Here is a 24,303-nt window from a genome sequence, read left to right on the forward strand (position 1 = left end):
TGGCCACTAGATGTTTCTACCAAGTGGCTCATCAGTATTTTATTTATTTATTTATTTATTTTTTTGAGACAGAGTCACCTTGATACCCTCAGTAAAGTGCTGTGGAGTCGTAACCTACAGCAACCTCTAACTTTTGGGCTCAAGCAATCCTCTTGCCTCAGCCTCCCAAGTAGCTTGGACTGCAGGTGCCTGCCACAATGCCCAGCTATTCTTTATTTTTTAATTAATTTATTTATTATTTTTTATTATTATTATTTTGTGACAGAATCTCACTTTGTCACCCTTGGTAGAGTGCTGTGGAGTCATAGCTCACCGCAACCTCAAACTCTTGGGTTCAAGTGATCCTCTTGCCTCAGCCTCCCAAGAGGCTGGGACTACAGGTGCCCACTACAATGCCCGACTATTTTTAGAGATGAGGTCTTGCTGTGGCTAAGGCTGTTCTCGAACCTGTGAGCTCAGGCGATCCACCCTTCTTGGCCTCCCAGAGTGGGCCCAGCTATATTTTAGAGATGGGGTCTTACTTTTGCTCAGGCTGGTCTCAAACTCTGAGCTCAAGCAATCCACCTGCCCAGCTTCCCAGAGTGCTTGGATTATAGGTGTGAGCCACCTCACCCTGCCAGCTATTAAGTACCTTAAATACAACATGTCTGAAAAAGTTTCATCCTCCTTCCTGCCAAACCTGTTTTTTATCCTGGGCTCCTCGTCCTGATTATTTTAGTGGCTACATCATGAGTCTAGTGAATCAATCCAGGAACATGGGAATCACATCAGATTCCTTCTCTCTACTCACCTCTTATCCCGTTGATCACTCAGTCTTACCAATTCTTCGTCCTTACCCCAGCTCTTCTATTTGTCCCTTCTACTTCTCCCATCTCACCATTTGTATCTTTCATTTTATATTTCAGCTGTTTAGATGTATTTTCAGTTAGTTGCCTTAAATTCTTCTTGGAACAAGGTAGGTTGGGAAGGAAGGATTTTTAAAAACAATTTGCAGTTTTGTGCATTACATTGTTTCATGATTGTGTACATACCATTTCTTCTTGCTAGAATGCCATTCTCATAATTGGCTCTAAGGCCCACCCACGTGTACTGTGGTCTATAATAGCATCTTTTTCTATTTTCTCTGTTAATAAATAGCTTACATTTATTGAGTAGTTACTATGTGTCTGGCTCTGTTCAGGGGATTTGACAGCATTAATGTATTTCATCCTTATAACCTTGGCAGGTAAGTAAGTTTTCATCCCCTTTAGTGATGAGGAAGCTAAGACTTAGAAGGAAACTACATAATTGACCTAAAGTTATACAGCTCATAAATGTCAGAGTTAGGATTCAGACCAGTCTGTTAGACTTTAAAGCCCATGCAATTCTGCCTCTTCTTTGTGCTACCAGTTTGTTTTGTCTATACAAAGGACCATAGTGCTGTACTTACAGTGAATTGTAGTTGTCTTCAGACTTAACTGGTTACTAGCTGTGGGCTCCTTAGAGGCAAAAATGTCTTATTCTCTAACGTCTTCTACAGAGACTGGACTACTTCCTGCCTTTTTGTAAATGTTTATTGAATGAATCAGTAAATGTCAATGTCCATATTTATTCTTGCAGGAGGATCAAGTGTAGGTTGTTCTCCTTCCCATAAATACAAATGTATTTTATTTTTTACTTAGGAATTTAACACATGCAGTTTTTGAATGGCTTTTCTAGATGTTCTTTTTTTAAAAAGACGATTTAATGTTGAGTATTGTCATTGACAGTTACAGCATCCTTCCATTTGTGCCTTGATTCCATCCCCTGCCCCGCCTTTTCAGAAAACTTATATTAGTATTGCTCTCCTGTCCCATGTTTTCCTTCTCTTTCTCCTCATTGAATCCTTCCTATAGTATTTGAACTTGCTTAAGTTTGATGTCTTCTGACCTCCCCCTTGTATAGCCAGCTTTGTGAAAGCATCGAGCAGGGTAGTTGTTCTCATTGCCGTGCTCCCCATCGTTTTTCTTTTTTCTTTTTTTTTTTTTTTGTTGATTTTCTTTCTCCTGCAGTGCTGGCTGTTTTTGATGTTGTTGGTAGAGACGGGGTCTTACTCTGGCTGACTGCTGCTCATATGGGTTTTGAACCTCTGAGCTCAGGCAATCCACCCGCCTCGGCCTCCCACAGCGCTGGGACTACAGGCATGAGCCACCACGCCCGGCCCCCATCGTTTTTCTGAAACAGCCTATGCTAAAATCACAAATGACTTACGTGTGTCGGATGAAATGGACATTTTAGAATCGCCACGACCTGATACCTTTTAATTTTGAAATATCCTTTTTCCTTGGCTTCCCTGGTATTGAGTCTGGTTCTCCTTTTTATATGTCTGGCCTCTTGCCCTGAGTTTTCTTTGGCACCTCTTGCTTTTTTGTCAGGCATTTATGTATAAAATGTTCAAGTCTTGGTACCATACGCCCACCTTTCTCTTTTCAATTTATTTGAGGTGTTCTCTTCCAAATCTGTGATGTAAGTCATACCAGTTATTCTCTTTCGACAGTATGCCAATAAGTTATTCCACTTTGTAACTTCTGCCCAAATCTCTCTTTTGATGACCATATACTCGCTTTTTCCGTATCTCTACTTTTACATGCCTCATATCCATCAAGTTCAGCACATCTAAAACTGAATTTGAGATCCTACTTAATTTTATTTTATTTAGCCATGGTGTAATCAAAGGTCACTGTAACTCTGAACTTCTTCTTTTTTTTTTTGCAGTCTTTGGTCAGGGCTGGGTTTGAACCAGCCACCTCTAGCGTATGAGCCCAGTGCCTTACTCCTTTGAGCCATAGGCGCTGCCAACCTTGTACTTCTTAAGTGTTCCTCCTGCCTCAGTCTCCCAAGTAGCTGAGACTACAGATGTGTGTTACTATACCTGGGTAATTTTTTAATATTTTGCAAAGGCAGGGTCTCACTATGTTGCCCAGGCTGGTCTTGAACTCTCAGCCTCAGGTGATCCTCCTGCCTCAGCCTCCTAAAATGCTAGGATTACAGGCATGAGCTACTCAGGAGACTTAGGCAAGAGGATTGCTGGAGCCTAGGAGTTTGAGGTCACAGTGAGCTACGATGATAGCACTGCACTCTAGCCTGGCAACAGAGTAGGACCTTGTCTCAAAAAAAAAAAAAAGAAAATGTTTCAAGGAGGGAGAGGTCACCTTGTCAGATGTGCCTGAGAGCTTGAGAAAGATAAGGTTTTTTTGTTTTTGTTTTTTGTTTTTTTTTGAGAGAGAGAGTCTTACTATGTCGCCCGTGAGCTGTGGCGTCACAGCTCATGGCAACCTCAAACTCTTGGGCTTAAGCAATTCTCTTGCCTCAGCCTCCCAAGTAGCTGGGACTACAGGCGCCCACCACAACTCCCAGCTATTGTTTGGTTGTAGTTGGCCCTGGCTGGATTCCAACCCTCCAGCTCCAGTGTATGTAGCTGCCACCCTAGCTGCTGAGCTACAGGCGCTGAGCCAAAAGATAAGGTTCTAATGGTGGACTCTGTACTACTATTGATAGTACCATAGGTTATCATTTTGGCTATGGTAGGTTTTTGTGGGCTGATAGGAACTGGCCTGTTAACTATTTATAACAAGGGAAAATATATTCAGAATTTTAAGTCACAAATTGATATAATAAGAATTTTGAGATACAGCCTTATTTTTTAATAGCCTTATACTTTTTAAAGCTCACTTTGTTTATTCTCCCTAAAATAGTTTAGGGCAGTTTCCCACTTTTTTTCTTTTCTTTTTTAAGGTTTCATTTTTTTTTTTTATTGTTGGGGATTCATTGAGGGTACAATAAGCCAGGTTACACTGATTGCAATTGTTAGGTAAAGTCCCTCTTGCAATCATGTCTTGCCCCCATAAAGTGTGACACACACCAAGGCCCCACCCCACTCCCTCCATCCCTCTTTCTGCTTTTCCTCCCCCCCTTTCTTTTTTTTTTTTTTTGTGGTTTTGTGGGGGGGCTAGGTTTGAACCCACCACCTCTGGCATATGGGACCGGCGCCCTACTCCTTGAGCCACAGGCGCCACCCTTTTTTTTTTTTTTTGTAGAGACAGAGTCTCACTTTATGGCCCTTGGTAGAGTGCCGTGGCATCACACAGCTCACAGCAACCTCCAACTCCTGGGCTTCAGCGATTCTCTTGCCTCAGCCTCCCGAGTAGCTGGGACTACAGGCGCCCGCCACAACGCCCGGCTATTTTTTGGTTGCAGTTCAGCCGGGGGCCGGGTTTGAACCCGCCACCCTCGGTATATGGGGCCAGCGCCCTACTGACTGAGCCACAGGCGCCGCCCTCTTTTTTTTTTTTTTTTTTTTTAAGTCTTTCATGGTTTTGAACTCTCTGTATAATTAGACTTTTATCAGTATCTATACTGGGCAAACTTGTAGAACATGTAAAGGTTATGCTCACTTAAATAGCAGATTGTTGAGTAGATTTTCTGTTACTAAACTCATCCTGCTTTCCCCCAAAATGATTTTTTTTCCACTAATTTTTAAAAGTGAAAACCATTACATAAACATGGTAAAATCAAGTAGTATGCAAGAGGGGAAAAGGTTTTCTTCCACCCAAGATCCCTGGTTTTCCAGTCTGTCTCCCTAGAGGTATCCTCTGTTAGAGTTGCTGCTGTATCTTTCTAGAAATAGAATTTGTACTTACGTATTATCTTTATTTTTAAACAAATTAGAAGACAACAACACCTGTCTTTTTTTAACTTAAAAATACATTTTGGGGATTGTTCTGTTAGCTCACTTGGGTTCATCTCATGCCTCTTCATGGCTGAAAGTATAGTGTTATATAAATGTGCTATAATTTACCAACCACCCAATTGATAAGTATTTAGACTTTTTCTGTCATTTAAAAATATCACTGCAGTGCATAATGATAAATATTGCCAACTTGCCTTTTTTCTTTTCTTTTCTTTTTTTTTTTTTTGAGATAGAGTTTCAGTATGTCACCCTCGGTAGAGTGCCGTGGCTTCACAGCTCACAGCAACCTCAAACTCTTGGGCTTAAGTGATTCTCTTACCTCAGCCTCCCAAGTAGCTAGGACTACATGTACCTGCCACAACGCCTGGCTATTTTTTGTTGTTGTCCTTGTTGTTTTAGCCGGCCTGGGCTGGGTTCAAACCCACCAACACCAGTGTATGTGGCCGGCGCCCTAACCATTGAGCTACGGGCACCGAGCCCTAACTTGACTTTTAATATCTGCGTTTTAAAATTTTTCTTCAAGGGCGGCGCCTGTGGCTCAGTCGGTAGGGCGCCGGCCCCATATACCGAGGGTGGCGGGTTCAAACCCGGTCCCGGCTGAACTGCAACCAAAAAATAGCTGGGCGTTGTGGCGGGCGCCTGTAGTCCCAGCTACTTGGGAGGCTGAGGCAAGAGAATTGCTTAAGCCCAGGAGTTGGAGGTTGCTGTGAGCTGTGTGATGCCACGGCACTCTACCGAGGGCCATAAAGTGAGACTCTGTCTCTACAAAAAAAAAGAATAAATTAAAAAAAATTTTTTTTTTCTTCAAGTTATAGAACTTAAAAACTCAACACTTATGTTTTTCTCTTTATTTTACTTAGCTTCCCATTTAGCTACTCTTTTATGTCTTTATGATCTTGTATCCCTATAATAATACTAGCTAGGCATTTATGTAAACATTTATTCATAACCTAATGAGGGATAGGAACTATTGTTGTCCCCTTTTTTTATAGATGGGGAAGCTGAGGCCCAGAGACAAGATAAGACCTTGTCCAGGGACATGTGGCCAGCCAGGGACAGAGCCAAGCTTTGGACCCAGGCAGTATGGTTCTAAAATCCATCCTCTTGATGACGACATAGCTCTCTTCTCTGCGGCCTGCCCTTCACAGCCCTTTTGTTACTAGTACCCTGATTCAGTCTTTCACTGCCTTAAACTGGACTATACTAATGATGCTTTTTGCCATTCCTAGTCTTCTTTTCGTAAACCATCCTATATATTGAAACAAGATTAATCTTCCTTATTCTCGACTGTAGTTATATTGCTTCCCAGATCAAAATCTTTCAGTGGCTTCCCGCTGCATTTAAAATCCAGCCCAATCTCAGGCTAGTAGTCCCTTTTATTATATTGGCCATACATCAGTGATTTTGCTCCATGATTATATGAGATCTGAGCATTAAATTGTCTACAAGACTAGATAGTGAAATTAGAAGTGTGATGACTAGCATGAAAAAAAATAAATGATCTCTGAAGTTGAATGGTGCTTTTTCTTTGTTTCCCATTTTACCTATAGTAGCTCTTACCATATGGTTTCATCAACAAAGATTCAACTCAATTAATTTGAATCAGATGTGTAATTGATCAAATGCTAACCTCAAATATCTTGGTGTCACATAAAACAAATTCCTTAAAATACATACATATACACAAACCTGATGTTTGAGCAATATGAAATTTCTAATGTGCATTCCAAATTTGATGCCTTGGAAAGAAATAAAGTAGATTTAGCTTTAAATACAGGCACACAGGGCGGCGCCTGTGACTCAGTGAGTAGGGTGCCGGCCCCATATACCAAGGGTGGTGGGTTCAAACCCAGCTCCGGCCAAACTGCAACAAAAAAATAGCCGGGCATTGCAGTGGGTGCCTGTAGTCCCAGCTACTCGGGAGGCTGAGGCAAGAGAATCACCTAAGCCCAAGAGTTGGAGGTTGCTGTGAACTGTGACGCCACGGCACTCTACCGAGGGTGACAATGTGAGACTCTGTCTCTAAAAAAAATACAGGCACACATATAAAACAAAAGACTGAAAAACCATTCAGATAGATAAATAACTTCTTAAAGCTACATCAAAATTTTTATGCTCGATTATAATTTTTAATCTATGCATTTATAGAAAAAATGCAAGTTTTCTTATGAAATGTTATCTTTTGAAATTCTTATTTTGGAATAAAGTTATTATTTCTAAATATAATACTTTGCAGATGTCTTATTAGAAATCACATATATTCTGGCAATAATCATATCTGACTTTTTTTGAGACAGAGTTTTACTATGTTGCCCTTGGTAGAGTGCTGTGGCGTCACAGCTCACAGCAACCTCAAACTCTTGGGCTTACGCTACTCTCTTGCCTTAGCATCCCGAGTAGCTGGGACTACAGGCACCTGCCACAATGCCCGGCTATTTTTTTGTTGTTATAGTTGCCATTGTTGTTAGCAGGCCTAGGCTGGGTTCGAACCCACCAGCCCTGGTGTATGTGGCCAGGTCCCTAACCACTGAGGTATGGGCACTGAGCCATGTTGAGCATTTTTTAAACATGTTTGTTGACCTGTTTTTGTTTTTTGTTTTTTAACAAAGTGTTACTGGAGATTAAAAGGAATGAGATGATACTGAATTAAGATAAACAGATTCTCTGGCTATTGTTAGTATTGCAAGGCCAGGCATGATGGCTCACTCCTGTTATCCCAGCACTTTGGGAGGTTAAGGTGGGAGTATTGCTTGAGGCCGGTTAGAGACCACCCAGAGAAACTTCTTAAGACTCTCTTTCATACAAAAAATCTAAAACTTAGTGTGGGGTGGTGGTGTTTGCCTGTAGTCTCAGCTCCCTCAGGAGGCTGAGATGAGGGGATCTCTTATGCCCAGGTGTTTGAGGCTGTAGTGAGCTATGAATGGTACCACTGCACTCCAGCCTGGACAATAGAGTGAGACCTCATCTCTGGGGGAAAACAATTCAATATGAGCACATGACCACAGACAGAAAAAGAGTACAAATGCAGGCAGGTTTTTTTTTTAATCATACACAGAAAATAACCTACAAACAGTAGAAAAAGTTTCAAAATGGACTTTTATCTTTTTCCTTTTCCCCCTCATCTAAAACTTCTTAGAATCATAAAAGGTTAAAATTGAAAAAGACTTTAGATGTCATCTTGCCCTATCTTCTGCCCAATCTAGCAAGCTTTTGTGCAGCAGTTTTAATCTTTTTTTTATACTTCTATTTTAAAGAGATCTACTTATTTCATCCTGTTAAAGGGAATATACTTGCTGTAATGGATTGCCCATTGCTTTGTAGAGAGAGCTATTGTGTTGTTTGTGGGCTCTAATTATGGGCCTACAATTATGGGCCTAATTATTGTTATACAAAGGGTTGCCTTAATTTCAGCTGCAGCTTCTACAAGTTTCTCTTAGTAGTGTCTTCCGGAAAACTATGGAATAAATCTATTCCTTCTTCCATTGAACTGCCCTTTTGGAAACAATTATGATATTCTGTACCTATATTCTTTTTTTTTTTTTTTTAACCTGGGGTCCATCAGTTCATGAGTCTATGGATGGTTTTATTGTAGCATATGTAGAAATGTGAGTATAGGTGCATTTTCTAAGGAGAGAGCCAGTGATTTTTCTTTTCCTTTTTTAAATTTCAACAGAACCCAGTTCCCCCTCCCAAAGTTAACATGCCAGTCCTACTGAGGTGGGCCTGGTAATCTGCTTTTGTGGGTTTTTAAAAAAATTGTTATTTTTTTAAGGATGGAGTCTCACGATGTTGCCTGGGCTGGTCTTGAACTCTCGCCCCAAGCGATCCTTCTGCCTTGGCCTCTCAAAGTGCTAGGATTATAGGCAAGAGCCACCATGCCTGGTCTTCTTTCTTTTTTTATTAAGTTCAGAAAAGGCCAACAAGTCTAGTATCTCAGGAATAATTGCAATAGGTAGTTGTAAGGTTTTGGGAGAAGTTCTGATTCCACTGAAAATTGCAGAATTTTTACTTCTTTAGGGATTGTGTGGTATACATATGGTGTATAGTGTATTTATGGTTTTTTCTTCCTATCAAAAGATTAAACTGGTCCAAAAGACTGGAGTTTTTATTTCTTTTTTTATTTTTTAATATAAATAAAGTATTTATGTATAGAGACAGAGTTGCTCTCTTGCCCAGGCTGATGTGCAGTAACGCAATCATAGCTTACTGCAACTTCAGATTCCTGGGCTCACATACCCTCTTGCCTTAGCTTCCCAAGTAGCTAGGACTACTAATACATGTCACTACACCCAACTAACTTGTAATTTTTTTTGTAGAGATAGGGTCTTGCTATGTTGCCCAGGCTGGTCTCAAACTCCTGGCCTTGAGATCCTTCGGCTTCAGGCTCCTAAGGTGCTAGAATTACAGTTGTAAGCCCTGTGCCTGCCCAAATCAGAGTTCTTAGATCTTGGGTGGTGCCTGTGGCTCAGTGAGTAGGGCGCCAGCCCCATATACCAAGAGTGGCAGGTTTGAACCCAGCCCCAGCCGAACCGCAACAACAACAAAAAAATAGCCAGGCATTATGGTGGGCGCCTGTAGTCCCAGCTACTCGGGAGGCTGAGGCAAGAGAATCACCTAAATCCAAGAGCTGGAGGTTGCTGTGAGCTGTGACACGACAGCACTCTACAGAGGGCAACAAGGTGAGACCCTGTTTCTTAAAAAAAAAAAAAGGGCAGCGTCTGTGGCTCAAAGGAGTAGGGCGTCGGCCCCATATGCCGGAGGTGGTGGGTTCAAACCTAGCCCCAGCCAAAAACTGCAAAAAAAAAAAAAAGAATTCTAGATCTTGTTCTTCATCAATAGTTCTAATTATTAAAATATTCATAATTGTTTTAGATATATCATTTCTGAATGTACTCTGTATCAGCATCATTTATTTCAATTTGGTTTTTATTTAATTTTTATGCTTTTAACTTTAAGAATTATAGATTCACGTGCAGGTTTGTTTGTTTTTTTTTGAGACAGAGTCTTACATCACCCTGAGTAGAGTGCCATGGTATCGTAGCTCACAGGAACCTCAAACTCTTGGGCTCAAGCAATCTTCTTGCCTTAGTTTTTCATTTTTTGTAGAGATGGGGTCTCACTCTTGCTCAGGCTGGTCTTGAACTCGTGAGCTTAACTGATCCACCCTCCTCGGCCTTCCAGACTGCTGGGATTATAGTCGTTAGCCACTGCTCCCAGCCTGGTATAACATCTTGTTACCATTATACAATAACACAACTAGAAAATTGACATTGATATAATTCACTCACCATACTGAGATTTCCTCTGTTTCACATCCACTTATTTGTGCATGTGTGTCTGTGCATATTGAGTTCTGTACAATTTTGTTACTTAGGTAGGTTCATATGACCACCACACTCACCATACAAAACAGTCCCTTTGCAAGTCTACTAGACTTACCCTTTTAAAGCAACAGCTGCCTTCCCTGGCAACCCCTACCCTGTGCCTAATATGTCTCTAAAATTTTCTCATTTCAAGAATGTTATAAATACAAATTCATACAATATGTAACCTTTTGACCTTGGCTTTTCTTTTTGAGATAGAGTCTCACTCTGTTGCCCTCAGTAGAATGCTGTGGTGTCACAGCTCAGAGCAACCTCAAACTCTTGAGCTTAGGCGATTCTCTTACCTTAGCCTCCTAAGTAGCTGGGACTACAGGCGCCTGCCACAACGCCCAGCTATTTTTTTGTTGCAATTCTCATTGTTTTAGCTGTCCTGGGATGGGTTCGAACCCACCAGCCTCCGTGTATATGGCCGGCCCCCTACCCACTGAGCTATGGGCGCCACCAGACCTTGGCATTTTTTATTTAGCATCAGTCTTCTGAGTTGACCAAATTGTTGCATGCATTAGTAGATCATGAATGTACCACGGTTGTTTAATCATTCTTTGATGCTTTCAAACCATTCACATGCTTTGGCTACTGTGAATTAAACCTGTTAGGAACATTTGTGTACAGGTTTCTGTGTGAACATCAGTTTTCTTTTCTCTGGGATTGTTGAGTTGTATGGTGAGCAACGGTTTAGTTTTGTAGCAAACTGTCATCCATATTCTCTTCCAGGGTAGCTATACCATTTTACATTCCTACCAGTATAGTATAAGTGATCCGTTTCTCTGCATCCTTGCCAACATTTGGTGTTATTACTGAATGTGTTTGTAATTTTACCCATTCTGATAGGTGTAGGGAGCATAATCAGTTTTGATAAAACCCAAAATCTAGGAGATTTGTGGGGGGTGACAAGTTTAACTGGTGTTTCTCATTTTAAGAAAATCAGAACTGACTTCTTAAGTGTGTCTCCAAGTTCCCACAGAACAGTGGCTCTCAACCTTCCTAATGCCGCGGCCCTTTAATATAATTCCTGTGGGTCGCAACCCCCAGGTTGAGAACTGCTGCCATAGAAGGAGATATTTGTTGACATACCAGTTTGACTTAGCAATTGTCCCCAAACAGTATTAGCCTTTTGAATATTGGCATCAATACCATCCACAAACCACAGCCATGTTCATGTTACATTTCCCAAGATACTGTTATGTTTTGTGCATAATAAGTACCCAATCTGTGTTTGTAGAATGAATGTAGATTGAAGAATAGATGGCCTCATCTGTGAACATAGGCAGCTACTGCTCTAAGGATATCATCATAAACTTTAATTATGTATGAAGGATGGTTGCAAAGTCAACCAGAGGCTGAGAGAATGGGCCTATTAAGGCAAAAGGAGATTGATCCAGAGAGGAAATTTAGGTCTTAATTTTATTTGTTTGGTTTTTGTTGTTTTGTGTTTTTGAGACAGTTTCATTCAGTTGCCCTAGGATTGAGTGCTATGGCGTCATAATTCACAGCAATCTCAAACTCTTGGGCTCAAGTAATTCTTTTATCTCAGCCTCTTGAGTAGCTGGGACTACAGGCACCCGCCACAACGCCAGGTAGTTTTTCTATTATTTTTTTTTTTAGTAGAGGTAGGGTCTCACTTTGCTCAGGCTGGTCTCGAACTCCTGAGCTCATGCTGTCCATCTGCCTCGATTTCCTAGAGTACTAGGATTACAGGTGTGAGCCACAGCACCTGGCTCCTCTGAACAGGTTTTGTAATGTTCATTATAGAGTTCTTACACATTATTTGTTAGATTTATTGCTAGGTATTATATCCTGTTTTGCTATTTGATGACTTTTGATCCTCTTGTAAATAGCTTTTTTTTAATTTTCATTTTATAATTATTTGTTGATAGCTTAGAGAAATACAATTTTTTTTGTATATTGTATTTAACAATTTGATAAATTTACTTCTTATTCTAGTTGTAGGTTCTTTTGGATTTTCTACTTATACAGTTGTGTCATCAGTAGAGTTTTACTTTCTCCTTTCCAATCTTTCATTCTTTTATCTTATTTTATTTTCCTTTTCTTGCCTTATTACCCTAGCTTGGACTTCAAGTATCATTTTGGAAGAAGTGGGGACAGTGGGCCATCCTTGTTTGGTTTTTGATCTCCAGACAAAGTGTTCAATATTTTCCTTTAAGGATGATGTTAGCTGTAGGTTTATTCAGGATATTTCTTATCAGGTTAAGAAGTTTCCTTTTTTTCCCTGTTTACTTGGTATTGAAATTTATTGTATGCTTTTTCTGTATTAATTGAGGTAATTAGATTTTTTTCTCATTATTCTGTTAGTGCAGTAAATTATACTGATTGATTTTTGAATGTTAAATCAACCTTAAATTCTTGGAATAAATTTTGCTTGGTTATGACGTATTATCCTCTTCATGTAACTTTGATTTGATTTACTACTTTGTTTAGAATTTTTGTGCTTGTTTTTACAAGGGATATTGATCTCTAATTATTTTTCATGTCCTTATCAGGTTTTAATACCAAGTTATTTACTAGTTCTGTAAATAAGTTTCTTTATTCTCTGAATGTATTTTGCTTAGGATAGGTATTATCCCTTTCTTAAATGTTTGGAGGAATTCACCAGTGAAGCCATCTAGTATTCTTAAGTTTTTTACACAGTGCTTACCTTTATACTTTTACATGCCTGTCTATATTAATCACTTTCTACATCCTTCTTCTGAACAAGGCAGATTTTTAACGTTCCCCTGCTTTTCCTTCCCCTAGCCCCCCTTCCTACCTTTACAGTTATTCCTTTTGATGTCAATATAGTTTTGACTGTTAGTAAGGTTTTGTGTTTTCTTCTTCCCAGTTAGTGCTTATTTAGACTTAAAGGTTTCACTGGTTTTTCTTATACTTTTTCTCAGGCTTTGTTTTCTTGAATTAAATTTTATTTCAGCTGTATTATCTTTGAGTAATTCTTTCTTCAGGAGTCTAAGGGAAACAAACTTTTTGGGTCCTTGCATATTCAAGGACCTTGTTCACTCTCTCTCTTGGACAAGAGTTTGCGTAGGTATAGAATTCTGCATTTAAAAGTATCTCCAGTTGTCCCAGGACCATTTGTTGAAAAGACTATCCATTCCCTACTGAATAGTCTTGTCCCACTTCTCGAAACTCTGTTGACTGTGGGTGTTTGGATTTACCACTGGACTCTATTCATTACTGATCTGTATGTCCATCCTTATGCCAGTACCACACTGTTTTGAATACTGTATCTTTTTAGTAAGTTTTGGAATCAGAAAGTACAAGTGTTTCAACTTATACTTCTTTTTCAAGATTGTTTTGGTGTTCTGGGTTTCTTGCATTTCTGAATGAAGTTTAGTAATAGGTTTGACCATTTCTATAAAACAAACAAGGAAGTTGACATTTTGATAGAGATTGCATGATTTTGTTTTGTATTTATGCGTTTTTTTTTTGTTTTGTTTTGTTTTTTTTTGCAGTTTTGGGTGGGGCTGGGTTTGAACCCGTCACCCCCGGTATATGGGGCCAGCACCCTACTCCTTGAGCCACAGGCGCCGTCCATATCTATGCATTTTTTATGTATACTTTTCTACTTTGTAAAGACCATTTAAAAATTACTGAATGAAAGCTGTAATCAGAAATTCGCTTTTAAGTTTTCTCAGAGCTTCCGTCAAATGTCTTTGGCCTGTTTCTCTCTCAGCCACCAACAGAGCTCTGTAGGCACAGGTGGATGCTGACTCTATACAGGTTATTCCAGCAAGGTGGGCACTGACCTCAGAACCCTCATTTCATTCCTTTACCCAAAGAGCAGGGAAAAAAGAATTCTTTTTGTTTTATTTTTTTCAGCTATATTATCTTTGAGTAATTCTTTCTTCAGAAGTCTGAGGGAAACAAACTTTTTGGGTCCTTGCATATCCAAGGATCTTGTTCACTCTCTTTTTTGGACGAGAGTTTGAGTAGGTATAGAATTCTACATTTAAAAGTTGAAATGGGGGTGGTGCCTGTGGCTCAGTGGGTAGGGAGCCGGCCCCATATACCAAGGGTGGCAGGTTCAAACCCAGCTCCGGCCAAACTGCAATAAACAAATAGCTGGCGTTATGGCGGGCTCATGTAGTCCCAGCTACTTGGGAGGCTGAGGCAAGAGAATCGCCTAAGCCTAGGAGTTGGAGGTTGCTGTGAGCTGTGACGCCACGGCACTCTACTGAAGGCAATAAAGTGAGACTCTGTCTTTAAAAAATAAATAAATAAATAAATAAATATTGAAATAGGTCTTGGGTTGTGGTTTTATGCTCATTCGTCTTTATCTGAGTATCCTTGTTCACTTTCCTGTGAATGTTCCTTCCACTTACTACCTCAGGTTCCCACTGACTGTGGGTAGGAGTGGCCTGTGCACCGAGATGAAGTGTACAGTCACCGTTCTTCATTGTGACTTTCCCCTCTTCTGCCTGAGTGGGTTCCTTTTTTTCTTTTTCTTTTTTGAGACAGAGTCTCACTCTGTCACCCTTGGTAGAGTGCTGTGACTTCATAGCTCATACTCGCCTCAAACTCTTGGCCTTGAGGGACCCTCTTGCCTCAGCCTCCCAAGTAGCTGAGACTACAGTGCCCAGTTTTTGTTTTTGTTTTTTTTTTTTCTGTTTTTAGTAAAGGTAGGTCTTACTCTTGCTCAGGCTGGTCTTAAACTCCTGAGCTCAGGCAGTCCATCTGCCTTGGCCTCCCAGAGTGCTAGGGAAACAGGCATGAGCCACCGTACTTGGCCTGCCTGAGTGTCAGTAACCACACAGATCTCTGTCCTGTCTCTGGTCTGTTATTCATACTCATTGTTCCTAGCTGGAGAGTGTTTGTTACCACTGTTCCCATCTGGGAGCAGATAAAGGTGCCTCTCTTCTCCAGCGCTTGACTAAGAGAGGTGGTGGAGTTGATGTGCTTTGTGACTGGTGTGCTACCCTCTAATCAGTCACGCTGTCAATTTTATAAATTGTTCATTTCTTCCAGCTGTCTTCCTCCTCCGAGCTTAGCTTACCCTGAGAGCTGCTCTCGCCACCTGCCCTAGTCCTCTACTCTTGGTGCATGGACTGTGGTTTCCTCCTTTAGTCTGATTCTATCCATTCATCATCTTTCAGTGATTCCTCATAGGGTTAGTCCACTAAGGGCATTTCTTGCTTCCTTTTGATTATGGATTTTTTAAAAATGGTTTTTGTGTCATTTGGGAGATTTGGGGGGAAGATGAGCTTGCTCACAGTGTGCTTAGCCTACCAGCTTGATTCAGTCAATGACTGTGTCATATTTATAGTGAAGTAAACTTGGTAAAAAGGAGAACACACTTAAAAACCTAGCAAAAAGTAAAATGTTGATGAAACCATTGAGGACATTACAGTTTTTGTTTTGAAGGGTAGTCACTAATGAAGAATGGCAATTTGCATATATAGAAATTAAAATTTCAGGGAACAAAAGTTCAGACCAGGAATGTATTTATATGAAATTGGAAAGGCATATATTTCTTTGAAAATAAAAAAAATTCATTTTTGGGCCAGGCGCGGTGGCTCATGCCTGTAATCCTAGCATTCTGGGAGATGAAGGTGGGTGGATTGCTTGAGCTCATGAGTTCGAGATCAGCCTGAGCAAAAGCGAGACCCTGTCTCTAGTAAAAATAGAAAAACTGAGGCAAGAGGATCGGTTGAGCCCAAGAGTTGGAGGTCACTGTGAGCTAAGATGCCAGGGCACTCGACCCAGGGTAACAGCTTGAGACTCTGTCTCCCAAAAAATAAAAAAATTCATTTTTATTGGTGTTACACAAAAATAAAACAAAAAGAATTCTCTTTTTTTCTCTTTTTGGGTAAAGGAATGAAATGAGGGTTCTGAGGTCAGTGCCCACCTGGCTGGAATAACCTGTATAGAGTCAGCATCCACCTGTGCCTACAGAGCTCTGTTGGTGGCTGAGAGAGAAACAGGCCAAAGACATTTGACCGAAGCTCTGAGAAAACTTAAAAAAGGATTTCTGATTACAGCTTTCATTCAGTAATTTTTAAATGGTCTTTCAGCATTATTCTAAAGTAGTGTTATATTTTTCCATTATAAAATAATATGTCATAGAAGTTTTGCATAATAACCCCAGCTCCAGTCATGACCACTGCTAACGCTGGTAGTTTCCTTCCAGTTTTTTTTTTTGAGACAGAGTCTCAAGCTGTCGCCCTGGCTAGAGTGCTATGGCGTCACAGCTCACAGCAACCTCAAACTTTTGGGCTTAAGTGATTCTCTTGCCTCAGCCTCCCAAGTAGCTGGGGCCACAGGCACCTGCCACAATGCCCAGCTTTTTTTTGGTTGCAGTTGTCATTGTTGTTTGGTGGGCCCGGGCTGGATTCGAACCCACCATCCAGTGTATTTGGCTGGCGCCCTGGCCCCTTGAGCTATAGGCGCCAAGCCTTCTTTTCAGTTTTTTAAGATAGTCTTTTTTCCAGTCCAAAAGTAATGCTTACTTAGTGAGAGAGCTTGGAAAATAAAGATCAGCATAAAGGAGAAAAAACAAAAATCACTCACAATGACCATCCAAAGATAGCCATAATTAAAATTTGGTGTATCTGCTTCCTTTATTTTTCATAAATATATATACTTTTTTCTTTACTAAAAGCATATCATAATTTAATACTATTTTGTATCTGGTACTTTTCATTTGCATATATTGTGAATATTTTATCATGTTAATAGTTTTTTATAGACTTTTTAGTGGTGTGTAGAATATGAACATATTTAATTATGTTTAATTAGCGTACTTAGCCATCTCCTTGTCCTTGGACATTGAAAGTGTTTCTAATTTTTTACCCTTATAAATAATACCATAGTTAACATCTTTGTCCATACATCTTCCCATGCATCCATGATTGTTTCTTTAGGAATAGATTCCTACAAGTGGAATAGCTGGGTCCAAGGGTATGTACATCTTAACGCTTTTGATACATAAAAATGTCAAATTTTAAGCTAATCACTTGTTATATTCTGTCTTGTATTGCTATCTAATTGTTTTATGTGTCTGTCTTGTCTCCCTAGTTAGAATATTACCTTCTTGAGGGTATGGGAAGTTTCTTACACGGCTTATGTATCCTTTGACAGTGTGGTTTACAGTGTTGAGCTTGGAATCATCAACACATACTCTATTGATTTAGAGTAGCATTTCTCTAGAGTTTTGAATTTCATTAACCTATATACATATATATGCATACATATATATGGATAGATATAGCTTCAGATTTTCTATTTTTCTAAGAAAAGATGAAGGATATTAAAAAATCATTTCCTCGGGTGGTGCCTGTGGCTCAAAGGGGTAGGGCACCAACCCCATATGCTGGAGGTGCAGGTACAAACCCAGCCCCAGCCCAAAACTGCAAAAAAAAAAAAAAAAAATCATTTCCTCATCACTGTCATTTCCTAAATTTAAAAAATACTTAAAAATGAAAAGGTTCTAATCTCTGAGAAAAGGACAGGCCTTTAAAAGGAGCATTTTAGCTTTTTGAAAAACTCAATTGCCTGGTCCATATTTTTCTCATTTTGTGTTTGGTGAAGCTTCACCTTAGCCTAGCAGTGGGCTGCAGACCAACATTTGGGAACCTTTGAGTTAAGAGACCTAGAGTGTTGAAAGATAAACCATTTTACAAAATAAATAATTCTTCCCCTAACCCAAAAGTCTGTCTTTTCTACAATACTGAGTAAATGTGAAGGTAATGCCATTACACAGAATTTGTATGTCTCTACGGACAGGTTCTGTAGTAGGCAAACCAGACCTTGCCAATGAACATCTGAATATATTTTCAACTGCCAAAAATAAAAACCATTGTCTTTCTAGGAAATCTGAGACAGGGTAAGTGTGTTACACTGGAATGAAGGCAGATTTTATAGGCAGAGACCTGGGCTTGAGTCCTGGCTGTGGCATAAAGTCACTTAATTTTTTTTTTAGCTTCTTTATGTGGAAAATTATGATGATAACATCTTCCTCTGAGTGTTTTTAAGCCCCTGTTATAGCAGTTACTTCACTGTAATATAATTATTCGTTTACATATCTACCTTCCTCATAAGACTATAGGCTCTTAAGAGTATTAATCATATCCTTCTTTTGCAACCCTAGGTTGCCCAGGGCTCCAGACATAGCAGATGCCTGATAAAATGACTTGTTGAATCAGAATAAGATTGTTGTGAGAGTTATACAGGTGATATATGTGGAAGCTCTTTGTAAACTTTAAGCATTACACAAATGTTAATTGTTCTTATTGTCAGTAAGAGCTATCTTTGGGAGCTATCAAAACTTTGGGGAAAAGAGAAAATGATTCCATTTAACAGTTCCATAAATGCATTACACTTTTCTTCTATTTATAAGAAAACAGTTTTAATTGGGGTTAATTTAACATGGAAGCTAATTTGCTTCTTGGGAAGGCTGAAGAACTCCTCCCCTCCCTTCCCCCCAAGGAAGTGCCAAGATAGTAAGTGTTTGTTTTATTTGGTTGCTATCATAAAATTTAATTATAGTAAGATCATCTTATTTTATATGTAAAGAATGCTGCTCATTGCTTTTTCTTCTTTACTGTATAGCTAATGAAAGGATACCAAACCTTGAAGAGAACAGGAGCCTATGTTATGCCAAGATAGTTTTGTTCAGATCTTCTTTTTTGACATTAACTGACTTTAAAATGTCACTGTTTTGTAAAGCTCCTGGTAATTTTGCTTACAAGATGGCACTGGTGATTATTGAGTGCACACACTATTGAACCATACTTCTGAAAAAAAGGTGCACACAATTGTTTGTCTTTATTTGGGGACAGGAATTAAAACCTTCATCACTGCTTATGTATTGATTTAATTTTGACTTCCATAACAGGGTTAAATGCTACTGTACATCACACTTTCTTTCTGTATTCAAGTACTGTTTTGTTTCCTGTTTTTCTGTCTTTATAGCTACAGTAACTATGTATTATTTGCCATGTGTTGTATGTGTCTGACTTATTGCTGATGATTGTGGTAACAGGTAAGAAGAAAATACGATGGGACCCAGTTAGGAGGCGCTTCATTCAGTCCTGTCCCATCATAAGGATCCCTAACAGGTTTTTGAGAGGTGGGTGATAACTAGCAAGAGATCTGTGCTTCGTATGGGTTAAAGGGAACTTTGAATGAATTTTCTAAACTCAAACTCTGGTTTTTAAAAATTCTCTAGGCAGCTAATGAAATAGTTGGAGTAAGAAAAGTCATTTTAAACCTCTGTTTTATGTAGGCTACTGTTGGGATTGTAAGTATACGTTTTGGAGAGTTAGAATCACTTAATGTGTATTAGATGGTAGAAATAAATCCCCTCACCGATGTCAGTGGGGTTCTACTGTAATCATATTAGAAAGAACTGGAGTGGATAATTTATAAAATATGGGTATGGGAAAGAATTTTCTAAATATAATTCTAAGGAAAAAATAAAAGATTAATTTATGTGATGATAGAAAATAAAAAAAATCTCGTGTCAAATATTACAAATAAAAAAATAAGGGAGAAATACAATAAATGGGTAATATTATAAATATATAAAAGCTCTTATAAATCAATAGGTTAAAAGCAGGTGTTCACTAGAAAAATAGGTAAAGGGATATGAATAATCAGTTTGTAAAAAAGATTGCTAATAAACGTAAACAAATCTTTATTTTTGCTATTATTATAAACATGGCAATTAAAACAATAAGATATTCTCACCTATTATGTTGACAAAGATTAAAAATAAGAATATCCAGTGTTGTCAAGGGTGTGGGAGAATGAAGCTCGCACATTGAAGGAAGTGAATGTTCTACAGCCTTTCTGGATCCAGTTTGGTAATATGTATGTATCAAAAAACCTTAAAAATGTTCATGCCCTTTGACCTAGCAGTTCTTACTTTTAGAAGTGTTGCATTCCTTCTACTTTTTATTTTTCCCACTAAAACATACTCTATCCTGTATAAAGAAAATCTCAGAAGAAGGTTGAAAACTCTCATTCACACTATTTTTCTAGATGTAACAAATTGTCAGACAAGCATACTTAATGTTATAATTTAGACTTTATTATTTATAAGCCAATATATCTAATTTTAGCTGAAGATATTTTAAAAATAACCTGGGTAAAAATCTTGTAGCTGCTAGAAATGTTTCTATATCTAGCAGCCTAGCCTATTTTTTAGCAGCCAAGCTCCAGAGCATGAAAAGAATAAAATCAAGCCTAAATGGGTCAAGATATGATAGTTAAGATAACGTGCTACCTTTTAGCATAGTTAAGATAATGTGCTACCTTTTAGCATAAATAATTGTTAAGTAAAAATGAAGAGATGATTTTAGTATCGTGTGACAAAAAAATGCATTGTGCACACCAGATCTGATTCTATTGTTTTCTTTTTTTGTATTTATAAATTAGAATGCTAATTTATTGATTTACAATGAGAACTCTAACTTAGGCTGAATAAAGCATAAATTAAGGTTCATTATTTATATTATTAACATTTAATTATTTTCGTTATTTTATTATATATAAATATAATTAAGAAATTATTTAATTAGGATATTGAATTAGTATAAGTACCTAAAAATGTAAATATAAAAAAACAAAGAAAATAGTGACATAACTGGTTATATCTGGATGGTGGGATTTTATTTTCTTTTGTATATTTTCTGTTTTCCAATTTTTTAATCATAAGAAAAAAGATTGCACAGGTAAGTTTCATACTATTGGTTATTTGTAAGGTCTCAGTTGCCTCAAACATGGCTGAGAAAGATGATCTGCGACCGTGCTGAGAACTCAGGTGGTCGTTAACCCACCATTAGCTATATCAAGATCACCAGCGGCCTTCTCCCAGTTCTCACCTTCTCTGACCTGTTGGTAGTGTACCGTGGACCACCTGCTCCTTCTGAAATTTTTCTCTTCTTTTGGGTTTCTTTACTGTACAATCCTGGGTGTTTTCTTCCTGCCTCTTGATTGTTCACTCTGTTTCCTTTACCAGCTTCTTTCTTCAACCCACGAAAGGTGGGTTTTGCTCCAATGTTCTGTCCTTCTCTCCATTGTCTCCTTGGGTTGTCTCATCAACTTTCACAGGCTGAACTATCTTCGTTTGTTCTTTCATTCTTTCAGTATTTTGTGATTGCTTCCTATGTACCAGGCATTGTGCTATCTTGATGATCTAAATAATAGAGAATCAGGTAAACAGACAATTACAGAATAATGTGAGTGTCATTCTTTGTGGTTAGCGTCCTGATGAGGCAGTATGGAATGGGAGCAATCAGAAGAGGTACCCGACTCAGCTGGGGGGAGGAGGCTAAAAGAGGAGTGGCCATGAGGATGACTTTTCAGAAGGGATGTGCTTAAAGGCTGAGTAGGTATTAACAAGGAAGGGTTAGAACCTCTCAAGCCATGAGAACCAAGCAGTTTGAGTCAAGGCATTTAGGCAAAACAGGGCGTGGGTACCTTTATAGCTGTGGAGAAAATTCAGCATTGGTGGAGGCGGAGAAAGGGTGGACAGAAGCTGAAAAGGGCCAGAATCAAGTGGGGCACCACTCCAGGGGCATTTTCAGGATGAGATTTGGTTTCTTAACTAGTGAACAGATTTAATTGAAAGACCAGTTATGAGATGATTACCATTATCAAGGTGAGAAATGGTGGATATGGAGATTAAGGTAGTTATAGTAAGAATAGAGAGTAGGAATTGATTGGAATATAAGGAAGTGGAATTAGGCTTGGTGCTCCTAGGTCAGTGGTTAGGGTGCTGGCCACATACACTGATTAGGGCTCCAGCCACATACACCAGGGCTGGTGGGTTCAAACCCTGCCGTGGCCTGCTAAACAATAAGGACAACAATAAAAAAGTGAAAAATAGCTGGGTGTTGTGGCAGGCACCTGTAGTCCCAGCTACTTGGGAGGCTGAGGCAAGAGAATTGCTTAAGCCCAAGAGTTGGAGGTTGCTGTAAGCTGTGACGCCATGCCAGTCTACGAAGGGCGACATAGTGAGACTCTGTCTCAAAAAAAAAAAAAAAGTGGAATTAGATGAGACTTGAAGACAACTGAAGAGAAGGTACTGTTCATCAGGTGTTTTATAATTGGATAGAGGGGCAGGGAAAATATGGTAAATTCAGTTTAATCTCTCCAAACCAATAACAGCATATCCCTTAATCTAAGACTTATTTCAGAGAAACTTCCTTGGCAAGCCTGTTCCCTCTCTGTTCTGCGGGCACCATTTGTGTACCGACTTGTATCATAGCACCTCCTGCACTGAATTGCAGACATTTGTTGACTTGTCTATGCCTCCCATAGACTGTAAGCTCTGTAAGGGCAGGGACAGCATGTGTGCGTTTCATTTCTTTATCTGCAATTGGTAGCATAGTGCATGTAGTAGGTTTATTGTATGTATGGGAGTTGAATTAGTTAAAAGGCTGCTGACAGGGAGTAGGAGGGACTAAAATTTTATAAGTTCTCAACTTTCTGTTCGTGTTGACAATGAACTAATGAATTTTTGAGAACATGAAAATGCTATTGTTTAATGTTTCAATTTTTTTTTTGTAAAGTTGTCTATACTTTTGAACTAGCCACTTTGAAGCCTCTTATTTTAGGCATCCTTTACGTTACCTCTTTGGGTTTTGATTGTAGACAGTTTCATAGGGCCCATTTTCTGTCACTAGATTCCTTCACTAGATCCTACATCTTCTCTCAAAGATACTTCTACCAATTAAAAGTGTGGTGTAGTGAAAACAACACTGGTGTTATAAAAACAGTGGGGTTTCGGGTGGTGCCTGTGGCTCAGTGAGTAGGGCACCAGCCCCATATGCCGAGGGTGGCGGGTTCAAACCCAGCCCCGGCCAAACTGCAACAAAAAAAAGCCAGGTGTTGTGGCGGGCGCCGGTAGTCCCAGCTGCTTGGGAAGCTGAGGCAAGAGAATTGCGTAAATCCAAGAGTTAGAGGTTGCTGTGAGCCGTGTGAAGTCATGGCACTCTACCCGAGGGCGGTGCAGTAAGACTCTGTCTCTACAAAAAAAAACAAAAAAAAAAAACTGGGGTTTCTGTTATAAGGTGATGGATTAAACATACCCATTTACATTCCCCTGCTGCTCAGATATAATCAAAAATGACAAAACAGGCATAGATGAGGAATAAATCACCTTTGTAATAAAAAAAAAAAAAACACCCAAAACAGAAAAGGTCGCTTGGCACCCATAGTCCAATGAGTAGGGTGCCAGCCATATACACCAAGGCTGGCGGGTTCGAGCTGGCCCGGGTCTGCTCAACAACAATGACAACTGCAACCAGAAAATAGCCAGGCACTGTGGCGGGCACCTGTAGTCCCAGCTACTTGGGAGGCTGAGGCAAGAGAACCACTTAAGCCCAAGAGTTTGAAGTTGCTATGAGCTGTGACGCCACGGCACTCTACCAAGGGGGACATAGTGAGACTCTATCTCAAAAAACAAACAAACAAAAAAACCCCAACCAAAAAGGAAAGGGAGGCTTGGAAACTTGATTAGCCGTGCAGACACTTGTCAGGCTCTGCCACTTGTCAACTGTGTGATTTTGGGCAAATTGCTTATTCTGTTTTTGCCTCAGTTGCCTCATCTGTAAAGTTAGGATGATATGCAGTAACTCTTAGAGTTATTGTGAAGATCAAGAGAGACAACATGTGCAGAATACTTAGAATTTTTTACATATGGCAAATGTTGAGTTAATGTTATTATTTTTGTTATAATGCCAGAAATTATGAAGAATTTCAGGGTAATAGAAGGCAGTTGAAATTATGTTGATTGAAGAACCATCACAGAATAAAATGCAACTCAAAATAGGTGCTCCTGCTGCCGTGACAGAAATCAGAGAATTTCTTAGGAGGGCTGTCCTGAAACTGTAAGATGAGGGACAGTAAGCATACAAAGGGGGCAGGTCTGGGGGAAGTCGGACGTCAGGGCAAACAGTGAGAGAACTGCCTTCCAAGGGTTACTTCCCCTCCTCCTTCTCTCCCTCCTTTCACACAAAGAGCTCTAGCAATGGCATTCATTCCCAGGATAAAGCCATGAATTCTTCAAGCAAAGTAGGGGATTTGCAGGTTTTATGAGCATACACTGGGATTGGAGAGAGAGGGCACAAAGCAGAGCCTTAGGTAATGGGCCTCCACAATAGATTGGACGAGGAGAGTAGGGGGAGGAAAGAAGAGGAGCTCCATCCAGGATTGACGTACATAGGGCCATACTATCGAAATGTAGCATGT

At 39.5% G+C, this 24,303-nt stretch overlaps 1 protein-coding gene across 4 annotated transcripts in view; it reads left to right on the forward strand.

Moving 5' to 3' along the window:
- The window catches only part of KLHDC10 (kelch domain containing 10), a 70,071-nt gene that overhangs the window by 11,726 nt on the left and 34,042 nt on the right, over nucleotides 1-24,303 (forward strand). For 2 of the 4 annotated variants that reach the window (XM_053553853.1, XM_053553855.1), the window contains exon 2: nucleotides 19,088-19,174. The exons of the other annotated variants lie outside the window; for them this stretch is intronic. In XM_053553853.1, the coding sequence (XP_053409828.1) occupies nucleotides 19,088-19,174 (87 nt within the window). The remainder of the gene's footprint in view (nucleotides 1-19,087; nucleotides 19,175-24,303) is intronic. 4 annotated transcript variants of the gene reach the window in all.

The sequence above is a fragment of the Nycticebus coucang genome, chromosome 11 (genome assembly GCF_027406575.1).
Source record: "Nycticebus coucang isolate mNycCou1 chromosome 11, mNycCou1.pri, whole genome shotgun sequence".
NCBI classification, from domain to species: domain Eukaryota; kingdom Metazoa; phylum Chordata; class Mammalia; order Primates; family Lorisidae; genus Nycticebus; species Nycticebus coucang.